The sequence below is a fragment of the Grus americana genome, chromosome 4 (genome assembly GCF_028858705.1).
Source record: "Grus americana isolate bGruAme1 chromosome 4, bGruAme1.mat, whole genome shotgun sequence".
NCBI lineage: Eukaryota > Metazoa > Chordata > Aves > Gruiformes > Gruidae > Grus > Grus americana.
In genome coordinates this window covers 852,196-870,592 of record NC_072855.1, presented here as the reverse complement: position 1 = coordinate 870,592, position 18,397 = coordinate 852,196, and the positions used below count along the sequence as shown (strand labels likewise).

General features: G+C 50.3%; 1 protein-coding gene across 9 annotated transcripts in view; it reads right to left on the bottom strand.

Annotated features, from left to right (window-relative positions):
- The window catches only part of DYSF (dysferlin), a 107,430-nt gene that overhangs the window by 19,659 nt on the left and 69,374 nt on the right, over window positions 1-18,397 (bottom strand). For all 9 annotated transcript variants that reach the window (XR_008576832.1, XM_054823720.1, XM_054823724.1 and 6 more), the window contains 8 exons: window positions 17,925-18,080; window positions 16,098-16,189; window positions 13,687-13,857; window positions 12,989-13,131; window positions 10,505-10,644; window positions 8,328-8,416; window positions 7,963-8,058; window positions 3,993-4,134 (listed from right to left, as the gene is read on the bottom strand). Coding sequence is in view for 8 of the 9 variants with exons in the window: in XM_054823720.1 (XP_054679695.1) it covers window positions 3,993-4,134; window positions 7,963-8,058; window positions 8,328-8,416; window positions 10,505-10,644; window positions 12,989-13,131; window positions 13,687-13,857; window positions 16,098-16,189; window positions 17,925-18,080 (1,029 nt within the window). In the remaining variant the exon portion in view is untranslated. The remainder of the gene's footprint in view (window positions 1-3,992; window positions 4,135-7,962; window positions 8,059-8,327; window positions 8,417-10,504; window positions 10,645-12,988; window positions 13,132-13,686; window positions 13,858-16,097; window positions 16,190-17,924; window positions 18,081-18,397) is intronic.

The window sequence follows — 18,397 nt, the reverse complement described above, 5'->3', positions numbered from 1 at the left end:
TGGGTTTAAGACCCCAAACCTCCCTCTTTCTCATACCGCTCCTGAAGACCTATCTCTGGTATGATTTCTGGGATGCCACCGGCTGATCAGTTATAGAAAAAAACCCCTTCCAAATGTCGGGTTTGCGGTTAAATTCAATGCCAGAGCCAGCAAACTTGGAGACTTCAGCTGCACCTTGCAGAGACAGGGTCTCAATTATTCAGAGAGACACGTGCAAGCATCACCGACATCTCACAACCAGGGGGTTATTCCTGGGATTATCCTATAGGACCACCTACTTCTGGCCACGCGAGCAGCATGCACCCACCTCTGTCAGATGCCAGATGCCCAGAGACCTCAAAGTCAGCACGTTTTTGTGCCCAGGTAGGTTGCAATTAATCTGCTGAAAACTTGGATGGGCCCCTTTAGTTGGGAGCACTAAGTGGAAGAAATGAAACAAATGTAAGAGCTCCTTGAAAAAGAGCCTCACCACAACTGCCCCAACCTTCCCACTGAATAAACCAGACAGTTGCTTGCAGTTTCTTCTGCAGTAGTGGGATGGGTCCTCTTCCAATGGCTCTCTTTGTCTTTGCAAAACAGAATATTTTGTGTTCTGGCACCAATACTTCATTTTCTTGTTGATACCTAACACCAAAGTCTACTAGCAGAACAAGTACGAAGACAACAGCTATGTTCCTTGGTCTGGTTTCTGCCAATGACATGGCATGACGTGGATTTGAAATTGCCAACGATGCTCCCATACTCATTATATTCATCTCCTGGTGTTCCTTTTATGATGGTATATGAACAAGCCAACCACATCTTGGACGCTCCAGGCTAGTGGTTTATTTCCAGGTCGACTCAAGCATCAATAGTTTTCAACTTGTGTGTTGAGATGTTCTTGAAACTCTACCCTGAATGTTCATTTATGCAGATGACATTTGCTCAGACATTCAGTGTCAAGCTTTTTCTGCCCTAGAGGACATCTAGAATTCAGATTTGGCAGTTATATTCAGCTACCACTGTAACTGGTACTTGAAGCTGAACATTTCGAAATCAATTTCATGCATTTTCCACCTCCACAGCGCCTGAGAGACGTGGGAGCTGAGCGCCTCTCTGAGTGGGTGCCCAGTGAAACGTGATCCACATCCAGCCTATCTCGGCATTGCTCTCCATAGGCTCTGGTTGTACCATGACCATCTGATAACATTGTCTGCAAGAGTCAAGAACTGCCAAGCTTAGACCTGGGGATCTGAAGTTTAAACCCTGCAGACATCTGCTCTTCTGGGACCTGGACCTGCCTGTTCCTCCCCTACATAAGTCAATACACAATTTCATGCAAACATGTCAGGGCTGCTGAATCTACCTTTCCACCCCAGCTCGCCCTGTGAAATAACGGCGCTCCAACATGCAACGTGTGTTGACGCTTTCACCAAAACGACTGCATGATTTGCAACCTATGAAACTCTCTTCTTGCAGGACTCGACAAGCTTCAAGCGTGCTGTGGCCATGCAAATGACATGGCTTGGCTTGTCCATGGCTGCTAGAGAAAGACGGCACAAAAAGAAGCGAGAGCAGAAGAAGGAAATTCTGAATAAATGCTGAGAGAGGATGTTAAAGAAACGTGCATTTGCATATTTTCAGAAGAGCTGTCCCAAAGATGGACTCCCACTTTAATGGGGAATGGGGTAAATTCCTTTCTCAGAAGGAGAAGCAAAATCTTTATAACATTACTGCAGGAAGAGAAGGTATGGATGGGAAAACATTCTGAAATGGTTAAAATGTTTACAGAAGCAGGAATAGGAGCCTGCACTGCCAATCTCTAAGTCGAATTGATGCTTTCAGGATTTACAGGCTCCTGTTTTCCCTTGAGGTGCCCCACGGGAAGACCGAAGCCTTGAAACCCCACACAATCCCAGCACTTTGAAACTTTGGAGATGAAATTCCCGAAACTTCCAGTGCTCTGGCAAGGATCAAACAATCCTGGCTACCGCTGGCCATCCCAAGGCTTCGGGGTCCGGTTCCACCACGGGGCACCCGGGTTTTGCCCGGGTTTGCAGACACCCAGCTCCCCCCAGATGTGCACGCCAGAACTAAACATCGCAGAGACCCTGCTGCCCAGGGGCATCCCCGCTCTGTTGGGAGAATATTTGCAATCTAGGTTGGGATGACCCGTTCCTGCGGTCCATCCTGCAATGCTCAAGGGATCTCCAGTCTGCCAGGAGGTGAGCGGAGCGAACAAAGGAGAGCAAATTGAAAGCTGCTTTCCTCCCAGCAGCGCTCTCTCCGAGGGCCAACACCAGCAAGGCTGGGCGCAGGTGGCTTTTAGCAACTCAGAATTTGCCATCTGACCGTTTTGATTTAAATTCCACTTTCCATCGCCTGCGTTTAAAGTTCGGTGCATGGGCTTTTACAGCAGCAGTAATGAACCTGGAGTTCAAACAGCACATGGCGAGATCAAAAATTGCCAGAGCGGAATGTGTCCCACAAATACAAAGCATGGCTTTTCATTCATTATTTTTTCCTTTACAGAGAGGTTTTACAAGCTGTTTATTTTCTGATACAGTGTTGGCAGACATGTGGTCGGAGGAGAATCAATATCAGCACAGTGGGATGTATTTTCTTAAACGGTTTATAGGGGGGTCTTTGCTTTTTCAAAGGGGGATAATTGAATGTAGTACACACTGTACTTTTGATTTGTTTAACATGAAGCGTGAAATGGGTACAGCTATGATTCTGTCAATCAGTTTAACTACCCAGCGATTCATTTTGAAGCTAGGCCTCCTCGCAGGGATCGTTTGGCTCGAGGGATGGGGAATTTGCTCAGCATCTTCCCCGCCGAAAGCACCAGTTCCAGCCCAGGCTGTGCTGGGACCTTGCTGGCCCCACAAAACAAGCTGGGTTGGGGGTCCCAGGTGAGCTTTATGGATGCAGACGGTCCCGTTGCACCGAGGTGTCTTTGTATTCAAACGAACACCGAGGCTGAGTTCGGAGTGGCGAGGCGGGGAGCGGGGATGAAGACTCGGGGTTGGGTGGCTGGACGGGTTTGAGCTTTCCGGGAGGTGTCACAAAACACGACCAAGTCTCGAAAGCGCGGACCGTCCCTGCTGTCCACCAGACCCAACAACACTCCTCTTCATCTCCAGGTGATGAGCAGGAAATTCAAGTGAATAGCTCTCCCTCCCCTAAAGCGTTCCTTGAGAGCCAGTCCAGTTTTCACCAGCGTGTCTCCATGTATGTACCCCACCTCCAGCCCTGTTTCCTTCCCTCTGTGCAACTCCCAGTCCACACCTGATCATCGCATTGCACTAACTCATCTAAGGGACACCAGAAGCAATAGCCTACTGCAGATGCAGGAATGAGGGGGCCAAAATCACATCACACTTTTAACTTCCCAGCCAAACATACAGCTCTCTTATTAGACCAAAGGCATCTTCGCCCTGAATCCCAAACCAAAGCTTTTCTTCCCATTTCTGCATCACTGGTACATCCCAACTCATGTTCCCTTACATGTCCCTCCTGCTTAACCTTCAGGCACTTGCAGGCAGCTCCTTCCTTTCACCCCTCTTCAGCCCTTCTGTGAAGCTATCATGCAGCACGATGCCCATTAAACTATGCTGGAAACCATCCCCATGGAAATGCCATCTCCACCTTTGGAGTAACCCTGTTGTTGGGTAGGCATCTTGGAAGTCCCACACAACCTGGAGAGCGCTTTGACACCGCTGCGCCAATATTCAACTGCCCCCAGCCCAGAGGAGTCTTTCCTAGGGGGGGCCAGTCACTCCAGACTCTTTATACAAAGCCACCTCTAATTCTGACCCCCAAAAATGTTGTATTCAAAACATGGATTTTTAAAACCAATTTCCCCACCTGTCCACAACTTTGTGTTTCAGATAATGCAACGGTAAGGCTGAGCCTTGCAGAGCTCCATTTGTGCTGCAGTTGTGCAGGTCTAAGATCATCCAGCGCATTTCACCCCAGAGTTACTACGAGAAGGTAGAAACGCCACTCACCTTCTTTGCGATGTAACACATTTGCTCAGCAGGGAGATAGTCAAAGGGGAAGATGAATCTCCAGTTGAAGTTGCCCTCTCCTCCCAGAGACCTGTAGTGCACATCTGTCTTTTGCTTATTCTCCTCGTGGCCAACCAGCCAGCTGCAAAATGCAAACGCGTTGCATGAAAAATTAGAAACGCACCAAGGATTTTGGAGTTCACTCCATGTCACAGAGGCCAGGAGCAGGTAATGAAATGTCCTCACCCCTGCGGATGCCTTGGGCTGCTATCCGTAGGGGTAACATGGACCCCGTAGGAGACTTGAGAGGGAATGCAACAGTCCCTGCAGCGTTGGGAGATGAAGCAGTGCTGGTGGTTGCAGCCTGAGAAGCTCTGAAATCTCTTCTCCTTCCTCCCCTGAGTTTTATGGATGTTTTAAAGAGTTAACATTGCCTTAAGCTCTGGCTCGAAGTTGTCACTTACCCATCCATAAGCACACATCAGCTTCTAACCTGCCTTGGTGAGACCTCCTTTCCCCTTTGCAGCCACCCCAACAATCTGACCTTGTAGCTAGCCCCTAAAGCCAGTCCTGTCGATGAGGCAACCATGCTAAAGGACCAAAGGGCCATTTTTTTTCCCTCTATTCTATGTCGATTTCTTGAAGACTATTATTTCAAAGTCCTAAATGGCCAAGAAGTTCTTCCCCAGGAAAATCCCAGAGCGCCCAGACCCTGATGTGGCCAGGGTGGTCCCCAGCCACCCCCCTTACAGACGGGTCCTCACAGCACAGTTCCCCTCCTGGTCTAAAAGAACTTGCTGTGGTCACTCCACAACAAGCCCGGGGCAAACTGAAAACTTTCCATAACAACTGTTTTTTTCCAGCTGTGAGTTTTGCAACTGTCAGGTTTTCATTCTGCCCTCTTTCCCTGTCCAAGATTTTTCAGTCTTCGGCAATCAACAAAACAAAACAATAAAACACATCCATTTGTGTATTTAGAGCCCTTCTGGAGGAAAACCAGAAGATTCAGAGAGAATCTCTAATGAAAACAATTATCTCGTTTGATTGTTTTCCACTTAAATTGAAAATAAGGGGGTTTTGCCCAGCTATACAAATGATTCCCTCTTCTCCAGTGCTTGAGAGGAGCACATGACCTACCCCAAATGTGCCGCGGGAGACAGGGAAGGGAGGTCTACTCAAGTTCATCCTACGGTACACATCACATGCACACGTGCTACATGGCCAGCGAGGGCTTGGTGGCGGTGGGAATTGTGTGATGAGGCTACGCTAATACTTAAATTGTGGCTGGAGTATTTGATTTGATCTGATAGGATGCGAATGGCAAGCCTGTCTGTTCACCCAGAGCTTCAAAGCTTGGCAGGGACCCTCGGAGGATGCAGTGTGAGCGCCCTCTCCTTGCAGGCAAAAAAAAGCACAAAGAAATGGTTCGATTCGGGTGCCTCTTTGGCACGTGGTTTGTTTTCGTTCCTTGCAGAATTTGCTGCGCTCTTCCCCACTGCAGGAAAGAGATGCCAGAAATCAAAAGCATTCCAGTCACAGTGCTCCAGAATTAAAAACCTGATGTAGGAATGGCCGTGGTGACCAGCCGAAGGCCCATCTTGCCCAGTATCCTGCCTCTGACCGGGGCCAACAGCAGACGTCCAGGGAAGAGTACAGGACTGGGGCAAACACACCCTGACACCCTCCCAACGCACCTCTCCAGCCTCCAACAATTTGCGGGTCAGAGGTTTCCTGAACCGTAGATAATATTTGTGTACTTAACAGGACCGGATGGATTTTTAGCCCATTAGTTCATCCAGTATTTTTTGAATCCATGTGACTTAACGTATCTGCAATATCCAAAGGCAACGTTGGGTTCTGAAATCTAAGAGGTGACTTTGTTCTCAAAACTCGCACACCTCCCTCTTTGCTCAGCACGAGTGTAAGATCCTGGAGGACCCAGGCCATCCTTCTACTTGGGAACCCAAAAGGGGATGCATATGAGTTTTAAAGATGCCGTATAATGTCATATAAATCTTAGTAGTGGTGCCTGGTTGGAAGGGGACCCTGGAAATTTCTAGTCCGATTGGCTCAAAGCAGTACTGGTTTTACCTTGAAATATCTTGAAAAACTTGCAAACCTCCCACCTCCCCTGTGACCTGGGTTCAATATTGGTCCATCCTCTTGGTGAAGTAGAACTTTTTTACTGGAAATCTCATTATGAAAGCAATACAAAAATATATCCCCTGTCTATGACAGTGACAGAGAGGATTGTTAACCCAAAAAACCATCTTCAGTTCCTAATGAATATGATTTCCCTACACTACCACTCTGTTGTCTACAAGTCTTTAGGAAGGGAAGGTCTCTCTGCACTCAGCCTTGCACAGCCTAAACTTGGATGAGATCTCTTCATGCTATTGTAAGACTATCAATAAATAACTGATTAAATTAAATAAAATAAATGGCAACTGCCTCAGGCACAATAGAAAAGCTCCCATTTCATTTACCTGCCTAACTGACTCAACAATAATTTACATATTATATAGAAGATAATGTCCAAGAGACTGAGATTCCATCCCTGGCCTTGCCTACTGGGTAAAATGGAAAATAAACTGGCAAAAGCCTCCTCAGAGAAGCACTGTGAGATCTTCCGAATCAGAGAATCACCGAATCGTTTAGGTTGGAAAAGACCCTTAAGATCACCAAGTCCAACCGTTACCCCAGCACTGCCCAGCCCACCACTAACCCATGTCCCCGAGCACCACATCTCCACATCTGTTAAACACCTCCAGGGATGGGGACTCCACCACTTCCCTAGGCAGCCTGTTCCAGGGACTGACAACCCTCTGGGTGAACAAATTTTTCCTAATATCCAATCTAGAAGGAAGGTAAGCCACAGGTAAAAGCTCCTTATCCACTGAGCTCACCCTAAAGGAACGGTCCCCACCTAAGCAGCACCACACCATGGTGGTGAAGGCCACTTTGCCCACAGGATCCCCCGTCTGTAGGGCAGATGCTTAAGCACAAGAAGGACCATTGCCTCCCCTCCCAGTAGGATTATTCAGGCCTTATCCAGAGCTGCTAGTGATGCAGCCATTTGGGGAGGAAGATGAGGAAGTTGAGCAACGTTTTTAACTCATTTACAGCACTGTGAGATTTGCTCAGTCATTGGGGATGCTGAAAGCCAGGCGAGGGATATCAGCAAACGCTGGACGCTCTCGCTTTGCCGGTAACACCCTGCGAGCACTACTATTTCAGAGCCCCAAAGTGCACAGAGCAGCTTAGCTGGAGCTGATAACAATGCACTTGATGTAAATACCAGGTAAGCAGCGCGCATTCTGGATTTACAGGAGGAAAATTGGGATTGTAAAAAAGGGATTTACAGTCTGTTTCAAAATCCTACCTCTTCCTGTCCATAAATCCAAAGAACGCACAAAATAAGTAAGTCCCTTGGCTGGGATTGCACCATTTTACACAAGATAAAACATAAATGGATTCAGGCAGAGAAGGGAATGTGCCAGAGGAGTTATTGCTGGTTGCCACATTTTTTGTGTGTTTCAGGGAAAAAAGGGAATTCCAAAAAAAGCAGCTATGCAAACAAGCCAACCTACGTATATGGAACAAGCCCACGGCTGTGCCGGGAGAGGAGCTGGGCAGGAGCCGGCAGTGGAAATGCAGGCTACGTGCCCCTCTCTCCGATGGCTGGGCTGCTTCCCCACATCTCATCTCTCTAAATGTAAATATTGTCACGTGAGCATCCGAGAGATGCAACGAAAAACTTGACGTCGTGAAGCGGTTACGAGCCTCGCAGGCGCTTGTCTGCCAAGAAGCCGGATCCGTAGCTGGAGAGGTGTGAATGGCCCCTCCAACCCAGCGGGGGTTCGTGTCTACCACAGCAATGTTGGTGCAAGGGTCACGTTAACTCCTGCACTGCTGCTCTTGCACCTTCAGGCTACAGCACCCAGAGGATGCAGAAGGCAGGGTGGCTTACCCTTTGACGTAGATGTCACTCATCTTCTCCCCGGTGATGCTGAGGTCATCGAGGATGACGTCCTTGGTGTTCCAGATGATGCAGCGCAAGAAGAACCTGGACAGCCCCGGGAACAAAAGCAGCTTGGGAGGGTGGAAATCTTGGTCCAGAGCCCACCTAGACAGCCTGGTTGTGCCACTCAGCTATTTAGCTGAAGGAGCTAAGACGGGAGTCATCTTTCTCTGAAGATGAGCCCACATAGATGTTTCTCAGCTAGGCGGGTGAATCCCTCCCCATCTGACATCTCTAAGCCCTCTCCTCTCCCCTCACAAAGAGAAGGTACTGGAACCAGCACCACACTGAGTAAGAAACGAAACACAAGTTACCTCTTGGCTTTGCGCGGCGTGATGTTGAAAGGGGGGCCAGGCTGACCCAGAGATTTCGGAAACAAGTCCACCCACATCTGTAGCTTTCCCTGTATGGAAAGAAAGATGCATGAAGCCTGGTGAGCATCCTAACTGGGTTACCTTCACCTTCTCAGTAAGACCTAGTAGAGGAGAGAGAAAATACCAAGTTCTCCAGTGTTCCTTAGTTAAAAAAGTGTCACAGAATCACAGAATTGTTTCGGTTGGAAAAGACCCTTAAGATCACCAAGTCCAACCATGAACCTCATGCTGCCAAGTCCATCACTAACCCATGTCCCCAAGCACCACATCTCCACGTCTTTTAAATCCCTCCAGGGATGGGGACTCCACCACTTCCCTGGGCAGCCTGTTCCAGGGATTGACAACCCTTTGGGTGAAGAAATTTTCCCTGACATCCAATCTAAACCTCCCCTGGCACAACTTGAGGCCATTAAGTATTATATTAAAATTATTTTAGTGATAGCTGGGTATATGTTAATGGCTCGTAATATATAAGTGATTGGTCTGGATAAACTGAAGGTGAACTCTAGCTTTCCTCTCCATGGCTGGCTGTCTTTACATAGGGACAGACTAAAGACTAGGTCCGTGGGAGGTATTGGAGAAGCAAGCAGCTCACTTTTTTCTGCGGTGTCACCAGTTGTCACCAGCTGGACGGCTGGTTTATGGGTTTCTGATCATGGGAGTGGAGGGTAGGATGAGGAGAGGGGAATCTAATTCCACTTTCACAAAATCCTTCCAGGGAGAGAGCAGCAGAAATGCAGCTGAAATCTCAGGGAGGGTGGTTTTTAGGTGGTCTCTTTTACTGTAAAACACCAATGGGTGCCAATAAAATATTTTATTGTGCAGTCTCAAGGGTTGAAAGCTAAAAAAAAAAGAAAAAAAAAGCCATCCTTTGACAATCAGCCCATCACAGAGGGGTTTGTGGTTTGCTTGCTTTTTGGCAAGAAAACCTTCCATTTCAGCAGAAAACTTTAAAAGCCCAACCTGACTTTTAGCTCACTACAAACGGCCCCACAAAGCCAGCCTGTCCTGTGGCTTCGCAGCGGTTCAGAGCCACGCTTTTGGGAACTGCCCTGCATGCAACGTGCGTGGAGTCACGCAGCATCGCCCTGGACCCAGCATCACCCCTGCGGGTGCTCGTGGTTAGAAGCACCAGTGCAGGGCAGACCCTGATTGCTCTCCCATATGCAACCCCAGGACATGAAGGAAGCATCTCCTTCCTAGTCTCCATGGCTGCTCCAGCAAGACCACGACACCCGTAAGAACAGCACAGACCCACCGGTCACCCGATAGCAGCCATCTCCTGCCTCCAATCATCATTCTCAGTGGGTGAATTAACACAAAAAGATGTTAAAGTAATTGCCAGTGCAGTTACTTCTGCTGGCGACCCTCCTCTCCCACCACTGGAGAGGTGGTCTGGTTAAAAACGAACCGCAGCAGGGAAAGGGCTGGAGCGGTGCAGATCCGTGGCTGTGCACATTTACGCCAGCTGCAGAGCCAGTCTCTTGAAACTGCCTTTGCGATGCAGCTGGAACATGTATGACAGATGATAATTAATCATTTTGTTCTTGGGGAAGCAGCATTTTTTTGATCCAAATGCATAAACTACACATGCGTGTTAATCAAAGACAAGGGGGTAGGCTAAATACAGATTCCTGGATTTCGATTGGGTTTGGGTGGAAGCCCATTTAGTTTTCATTTGGCTTAAAAACGCCCAGTCTGCAACAGCACTAACAAACACTTTACACCTCCAAGGGAGGGTTCATGCTGTAGAAATCACGCAGCTGTGTTGCCAAAGGAGCCTGCAGTGTCATTACCATTGTAGAAGAATTCTGCATTAAGACTTTAAGATCAGAAATGGCTTTTACACACACAAAAAAAGAAAAAAAAATTAAAAGATTGTGAGCAAATGGTGATGAAAATGAACACAGGAGGCTGGACTCAATCTCCCCAAGCACCCTGAGCAAGTCAGCCACCGAGCTGAGCTCCAGCCCCATAAGCTGACCCCCCCCAGGAACAGCCCATCTCCTGGGGCAGGTCTCCCAGCACGGCTCCGCAGCGAGCCAGCCTCCTGGTAAGCCTTGGATCGACAGGAGATGATGCTCTTGGTCTTGTCCTGGACACGAGGCACCACCCACCTGCTCGATTTCTGGCTGGAGAGGGCTGTAAAGAGGTCTCGTCTCCACGTGCTCCGGCACCAGCCCTTGCTTCCGCAGCGCGTACAGGGCGAGACGCTCCTCCGCCGGCCCCAGGTGAGGGTTGAGGGGTTTGCCATCCTCTGCCACAGAGCAAAGAGCAGCGTTATGCCACGGCCGCGGCTGCGCAGGGGCGGATTCTGATCCCCCCGTGGGAGCGAGCACGAGCCCACCAGCTTCACCGCAGCCAGGAGCGAGCAGGGGGGGGGAGCGCAGCCCCCGCTTACAAATCCGCCATCATCACGAACCCCCCCGGGGCACGGGGCAACCCGCTCCCAGTGCGACGTGCGGGCAAACCACCGCGCGATGGGACGGGGACCTGCGGGGGGGCTCGTGCAGGTCCCCCCTCGGATCACAGCAAGTGAAACTCTGCAAGGACCAAGTTGAAGCACATGGAAAGAAGAGTCCGTGCTGCTGCTCTGCTGCCGTTCCCACCCCAGCAGAGGCTTATCTAACGTGTGACCAAAGCTCTCCAGGGAGAGCAGAGGAAAGGGTCTGCTCTGGTGCGGTTTGCAAGCACTCCTGTGATGGATACTGCTTAATTCCAGCCAGAATCTTCAGCCGGGCAGAGAGGAGTGCAGTGGGAATGAGCTCCTGACAGGGTCCTGCTGCTTCTCTGCTGGGTCCGGGGTGAAAGACAGAGAGGACAGGAGAAGGATGGCCATGCAGACACCGCCAGCCCAGCTCGCTGCCCGGCCCCAGTCCCTGCTCCGGTCCTCACTGCTCCCACTGGGCTGTTTGTGGTCTTTTGTCCAAATGGGCATTGAAAGAGCCGCAGCAAACACCGAGCCATCTGTGAGCAGACCTGAAACCATCTCCACCTCCTCAACCCACACCAGACCCTAATCCCTCCGCAAACAGATCGGACAAGACCTATGAATAAAGGACCTTTTTGACTTCTCTGCTCCAGCGCTCGGGATCCCTTGTTACATCCGGGGATGGAGGATGGCCGGCTTGGTCTGGGCTGAGCCTGCTCCTGCCTCCCCATCCCCACGTGCCACGCTGGGGCTGGTGGAGGACATCACCCCGAGACGCCACAGCATTTCAAGGCCATGCACCTTCGAGGACTTTTGAAATGAAATGCGCTCCATAAATATTATTACAGCTCTGCAACTTTCAGGTGATATATCCCAGCTCCTTTCTTGGCAATATCTTGAAGCGGTTAACTTCAGACATATGGGCTATTTCCCAAGCAGTGGAAACCTGGCGGTGCGTGTGCGTGCCCGTGTGTGTGTGCGCGCGCACAGGAAAAAGAAAAAGCCCCTCTCAGAAAACAACAAATGTGGGGGCTATGGAATAATGGTCCGGGTGCAGTGCTTGTAAAACCCATGCTCTCGTGTTTAATAGCTTCACTTTATACCGCCAGGTTCAGATCTGACATTGCTCCGCGAACACAGCTGGTTTCCAGATCTCCTTGAGGTCAAGCATCAGACTTTGTTCTGTTTTTTGAACTGATTGCCATTAAAGCAGAGGAAGGTGAAAGGCAGGGGCTGGGAGAGGGGGGAAGACCCTGCTTGGTTTAACACCTTTCCAGCCCTTGCTGAAAACGAGAGGCTGCAGAGGAGCTGTTGCTTCCCCACTCCTCCTAAGAGCAGAACCGTGAATTTGTGCCTTGATTCCCAAGAGCCAGGAGAGGGATCAGCCCTGGGCTCTGCCCTCCTGTGCTTCTGCAGGCCAGGTCCTCCTTGACAGCTCTGCAAGGCTGTAGTGGCCTCAGCAAAGTCAAACTGCAGCTCCTGGGCCGTACAGTGGGGTTTCACCTCCTCCCTGGGCCAAAACACCCCTTCCGTGCTTTAAAGCAGAGTTTTCTCTAAAAGGCAAACTTCTGCCCCCACGGATGCCAGTCAGACAGGCAGGAGTTGATGCCCAGGATATTGCAGGTGTCAGCATTGGTGGGGTTTTGTGCAAACAAGAAAATGCCTCCCCAACGCTCGCTGATATTTTCTCCTTGCTGGCAGAGGCTGATTTTGCACTTCCAGCTGGAGCACACCTCGTCCCCCGAGGCGCGCGCCGTGGTGCGATGTGCTGGGCACTGTGTGTATGATATTGTCTCCCTCTAGTGACTCCAGCCCCGAAACGCAGAGAGGCACAACTGCTCCTCCAGCCCAAGCAGCACTTGGAAGATCAGGCTGGAGCCTCTCTGGCTGCGACGGACTTTGCTGCGCCCAGACCGCGTGCGTTTGGTTCGCTGCAAGCAGCAAAGGGCGGTCACTCGAGGCCAAAGTTAACGTGGCTGGATTGCAGGTCTGGGTTCAGCCCCGGGGTTTGGTGCAGAGCCAACCTGCACAGCAGGGTGAGGAGGATGGGGACGTGCCCATCACCCAGTCCTGGCCTCCATGATAAGCCCCATACGTTCATGACCGCCAGCTCCACCCTGGAGCGTAAAGGAAAGCTATGTGCAACCCTGAAGCAGCCCTGTTACCTTACCCAGTTCAGAGAGGATGTACTCTTGCTCCCTGAAGATGATCCGGTCGGACTTGTAGGTGGGAGCCTTGTAGTTGTGCTGCAGGGAGAAGAGGTGAAGCAGCTGGGAAGGACGGAGTTGGTCTCGCCACTGGTTGGGTCCGGAGCTGAAATCAAACAGGAGGGAAAACAGCAGCTGAACAAGTGATACAACATTTTCCAGCCTCAACGAGGAGGCCGCAGCAGCGTTACACCACAGAGGGCTGGTCTGAGGAAGGTGCAGCTCGCTCTGAGTCTGTGTTCACCGGTGCACGGGGCTGCATGTCCCACAGCCCCCTCAGCCCCAGCTTGCAGGGCTGGGATGCCCCGATGGCCCCCCAGACCCACCATGGCACCCTTCAGCTGGCCCTGTGCATGGGGGGTGTCCTCACCACGGTGTGCCCAAGGGGCATCAGGGACGTTACAGGGTGTCCCCAGGGAGATTTCTGATAGTTGAAGCCTTTCACGCCTCTGGAGGAGAGCCAGGGCTCAGGTAAGTTCCTCAAACGTCCTCTCTATACAAATCTCCGCGGTGAAGTACAGCACTGGTCAGGTCCCCTGGGACATCCCTGGGCCAGCAGACCCATGGGCTGAGGCATCACCCTGGTCCCTGCGGCCAGCTCGGCACCGTGCAGCCCCGGCAGCTACAGGGACCCACTGCCTGCGCCCGCAGAGGTACCTACATGCAGTAGGTTTGGGGGAGGCCACAGCGCGCCCCATATTTCGACAGAAACCGGTTCTCCAGGTCTATGACGGTCTCCCCAATCTTCTCATCCTTCGACAGGAGGTCGTAGTCATAGAGCGTGATCTTCAAGTCCTTCTCCAGGGGCAGAGTGCAGCTCAGCTCGAACATCCTGTGCAACAGGAGCCAAGAAATGCCCATGAGATGGAGGTTCATGCTGCTGAGTGCCCCACGGGAAACGGACCCACACACCACCCCCGTGTCCACCCGTGCCAGGGAGGACAGTACACCCGCTGCGCATCTTTGCCACGTTGCTCTGGTACTATTGCTCCTGTGTTGCACTGGCTTAGCCTGTGGATATGCAACTAAGCACGCGTGCCTTGGGGTTTTTTTTTTGCCTGGTTGAATTAACCTCGAGCAAACTTTGCCCCTGCGTAGCTTCTCCATCTGCTAATCGGACATGACGGTGGTCAGGGCAATACCCAGGGAAAAGAGCAGCAGGCGAGAGGCAGGAATCATCATTGCCGTGGAGTGAGAAAGGGGGAGAAATGACAGCTTTGGAAAACCATCTGCTCTTTGAGCCCAGAGAGCAAATGTCCAAAACAGGAGCCTGCCTGGGCCAAGCCTGTGGTCAGCGTGAGACTGACCCCCCAAAGCCTCCTTGTCCTCTCTGCCCGGTCCTGAGCACCTTTCTTCTGTGCTGTCTCCTCTGCCATCCTCCAGACATGAAGCAAGAGCAAACCTTCCTCTCCCTCTTCAAATAAAGGACAGCAAGAGACGAAGCACCACGAGCCCACCAAAACACAACACAACACCCTGATCCAGACGGGGCCGGTGCTGGTGGAGGTTGGCTGTGTGGAAGGTGGCAAGCTTGGGTGAGCAGGATGGTCCAGGTCTGACCCAGCGCTACCAGGGACCCCTCCACCTGCTGCTGACAGGCAGGCAATGCTGGGGAGAAACAGGATGCCCGTTCCCACCACCAGCACCCACCCTGCAGCAGCTTTTAAGGAGGGGAAGTGAGTGATTATGCCACCAATTAAGAGTGCAGGAGGAACTGGGGTCAGCAGAAAGTAATTAGCTAAAGCTGGACGGCAGCCAGCCGCGCAGGGAAAAGCTCGTGAAACAGGAGGTTTAACAGCCGCCAGCAGCCAGGACCTCGGTTTTACATCTTGCTTTAAAGAGCGGGTGGGAGGTGCAGCACGCTGTCTAGACGGCCCCTGGCCGGGAGCCAGGCTTGGCGAAGGAGGGCTTGCTCTGCCACCAGGGTCCGGCTGTGGGCTCTGCGACAGGGCAGTAGGTCCCGGCCCACCGGAGACCAGACCTCGTGCTAGATGGGGAGCAACCACTTTGCATTCACGGTAGGAAAGGCAGAGCTGCCGTCTCGATTTGGCAGAAGAGGAGGAAACGCCTTGTCTAACGCACGCTGTCCTCCACGGTCTCACCAGTCTCACCCTTGCCATCCCTCTCCCTTTTCCTCCATCCTTGCAGATGGTGTATCTCCTTGTCTGTCTCGCTTTGTTGGGAAGGTGTCATGGCATTGACATCCTGAGCTGGTGAGGGACGTCACGTGGAGCAGGGCTTGACCCGTGTTTGTGCTGAAGCAGAACCCCCTACGTCTAATCCCAGCTTTTCTGGGCAACCAAAGTCCTATTGGCACGTGGAGGCTGAGCACCGGGTTTTCCTTTACCCCCCCCCCCCCCGACTTTGCATGGTCCCCGTGGTGCTTTCTGGCTGTGATGAATACTTTTTTTTCTGAAAACAACAACATCTTTTGCCTTTCATCGGAAGTTTATAGCCCTACTGCAAGGCACACAACTCAACCAGCCCATACCATGTTCACAGATAATTTTCAGGGCGTCTGATTTCGAGGTGTCCCCTGCCACAGCCTAATCAAACAATCCTCCATTCATCATGCCTTTTCTTCAGACTTTTAACCAAAGTGCCCAGATGAGGAGCAGTTTCCCCAGACTCTCTCTGCCATCGCTGGGATGAGGCAGATGTCTCCACGAGGGAATCTCAAGTCTAAACAACCCTCCTGACGTCTCCGTTGATGACAGAGCAGACCCAGTCCATGCTCCACAGCTCAAAAGTCCCAGGGAGAAGATGAACACGAGCCATGGTGGGTAGGACAGTGGTCGAGCCAAGGCCAGACTCACTTCAGCAAGGTTGGACATGAGGTGAGACCACGCCAATGGAATCACAGAATGGTTTGGGTTGGAAGGGACCTTTAAAGGTCATCTAGTCCAACCCTCCTGCATGAGCAGGGACATCTTCAACTAGATCAGGCTGCTCAGAGCCCCGTCCAGCCTGACCTTGAATGTAGGTTGGAATGGGAAGCTCTGGCTGGGCCAGCCCTATTCCCTCAATAGAACATAAAAAATCACATGGACTCCAAACTGAATCAAAACTTACTTCCCAAAGACAGGCTCCAGCGTACAGGGGAGGTAATTTTCCTGGTCATTTATGGATTTCTTTCCCACTGAAATCTTCACATAGGGATCACACTGAAGATGGTCATGAAAATAAAAGCAGGAAAGAGTCATTGCACAGCAATATTGATGGCGAAGGAATAACTCTGCCTCCCCTTGTCCCAGCAAGCAGGATCTTCCACCACCCTTGACAAACACGTATTTTCAAGGATAGGACAGTCTGACCATTAACTCCTTCCTACAAATCTGTGGCCATCGGCAAGGGCTACCTGCACTGCAATTCCTTTTTGAGGATGACCAAAGGACCAGTTAGCAGTGTGGAACAAGAGTCCAAGCCCTTCTGAGGTCCGTGGGATGGAAAAGCAATAAAAGAGCAGGAAAAAAACTACTTATGGCTTCTTCGATGGACTGGGCTTGCTCTGAATTCCTCAGGATGTTCCTGTTCTCATCTGAGTCACCTATTTTGGGGTTCCATTGAAGTCATCATTTTTTAAGTTTGAGGTCTACTAAAAATTAGCTTTACAAATGTAGGGGACTAAAATGTCAAAGGAAAAACATTTTGTTTCAAAAAATGTGGTTCAAAACCATTTATTTCCAAGATGCTGCAATAAATTTTAAAAAAAAAAATGTAAGCATACTTTAACATAAAGCCTCATTGTGCATTTAAAAATTGTATCAGATATTTTTACATTTTTAGCAAGATTTTAAGCTTCTCTTTCACAACTAAAACTATTCTGGGAAACCAGCATAAATTTGAAAAGTGGTTAAATTAACTCGAGTCAGCATTTTGGCCAGGGGAAGGAAAAAAAAAAAAACTTCACCTAAAAGATGTCACCCAGCTTGAGTCCAGTACCTAGAGGGTCCCACCATCTTACTCAGCTCACATAAAATTAAAAGAAAAAAACCACAAATAGGAAAGGTATTGGCCAGTTATGCTCCCTGGAAAAAACACCCAGGCCAAGTTCCTCATCACTTTTCCTTGACTTGTAGGTTTTTTTAAGAAGCAAAGGATGGAAAAGCAATGCTCGGGGAAGGTCTGCAGTGTGAGGACGAACGGGGCATCCAGGGCTCCCCTTTGGTCTCCCCTTGACTGTGACGAGCTTTAGGAGACGTCCCAGCATAGGGGGAAAGACTGTGGGTCAAATCTGGATCAGTTTTGGTTTTCAGGGTAAAAAAAGCATTTTTTCTACTCCTTCTTTTTGATTTGCAGGAATCTCTTATGGGAGATTTCTAAGAAATTGAAAACTTTCATTCCAAGTCCATTTTCAAAAACCGGGCAGATTAAAAAGCAGGGGGGGGGGGTGTAAATGTTGAAATATTTCCTGTGCTTCTTTTAACTTTTTCCCTATTTTCCAGTGGAACAAAGAGAGTTAAGAAGGATTTTTCTCTGAGTTTTTCTGCAAAGTGAAACAAAATGAACATTTTCTTTTTGAACCAACACAATTTTCTTTTTGCACTGAATTTTTCTTCCAGACTGCCAAAGCTTTGCAAAAACCAGTCATGTGAAAGACATGATTTTGTTTCCTTTGGCACCAAGGTAAAAAAAAAAAAAAAACCCAAACCTCATTTAGCTATTTTAACTAGTCCTACTGAAAAATCCCTCAGGATGGAGGAAGATTTGGCTCCTGGGATTCCCAGATGTTGCAGTGGAGGCAGAAAGAAGGGGTAGATTTTCTCCTTTTTGCTATCACTGTTGTTTCTAAATTTTAAGCCATATACACAAATTTTGATCAATTAGGGCTGACCTGTTGAAAGAGCCCACCCCACAAGCCAACACTGAGGTCCACCAGAGCCTTCCCCAGCAGGATACCTTTCCATTGGCGTCCTTGGGTTGGAGGTCGAAGGCCCGGATGATGTAGACCCTGACAAGACACTCCTGGGGTCCTCTGGCCGGCAGCTGGTGGAACTGCCGAGGTGGCACTGGGACACGTGGGTCATCCGGGAGAGGGTAAATTTTGAACGAACCCTGTGAAGGACAGAGGTGTTCAGCTGCGCTTGCACACCCACACGTGCAGATGGGTCTCGTGTGAGTAGGCTTGCAACGACGGTCTGGACGGTTGTACGGAATCACAAAATCATGGAATGGTTTGGGTTGGAAGGGACCTTTAAAGGCCATCTAGTCCAACACCACTGCAATGAGCAGGGACATCTTCAACTAGATCAGGTTGCTCAGAGCCCCATCCAGCCTGACCTTGAATGTTTCCAGGGATGGGGCATCTACAACTACTGCAACGCTGGGGACAGAGCCCAGATCCTGACCCTCTTCTATCTGCTAGACCACAC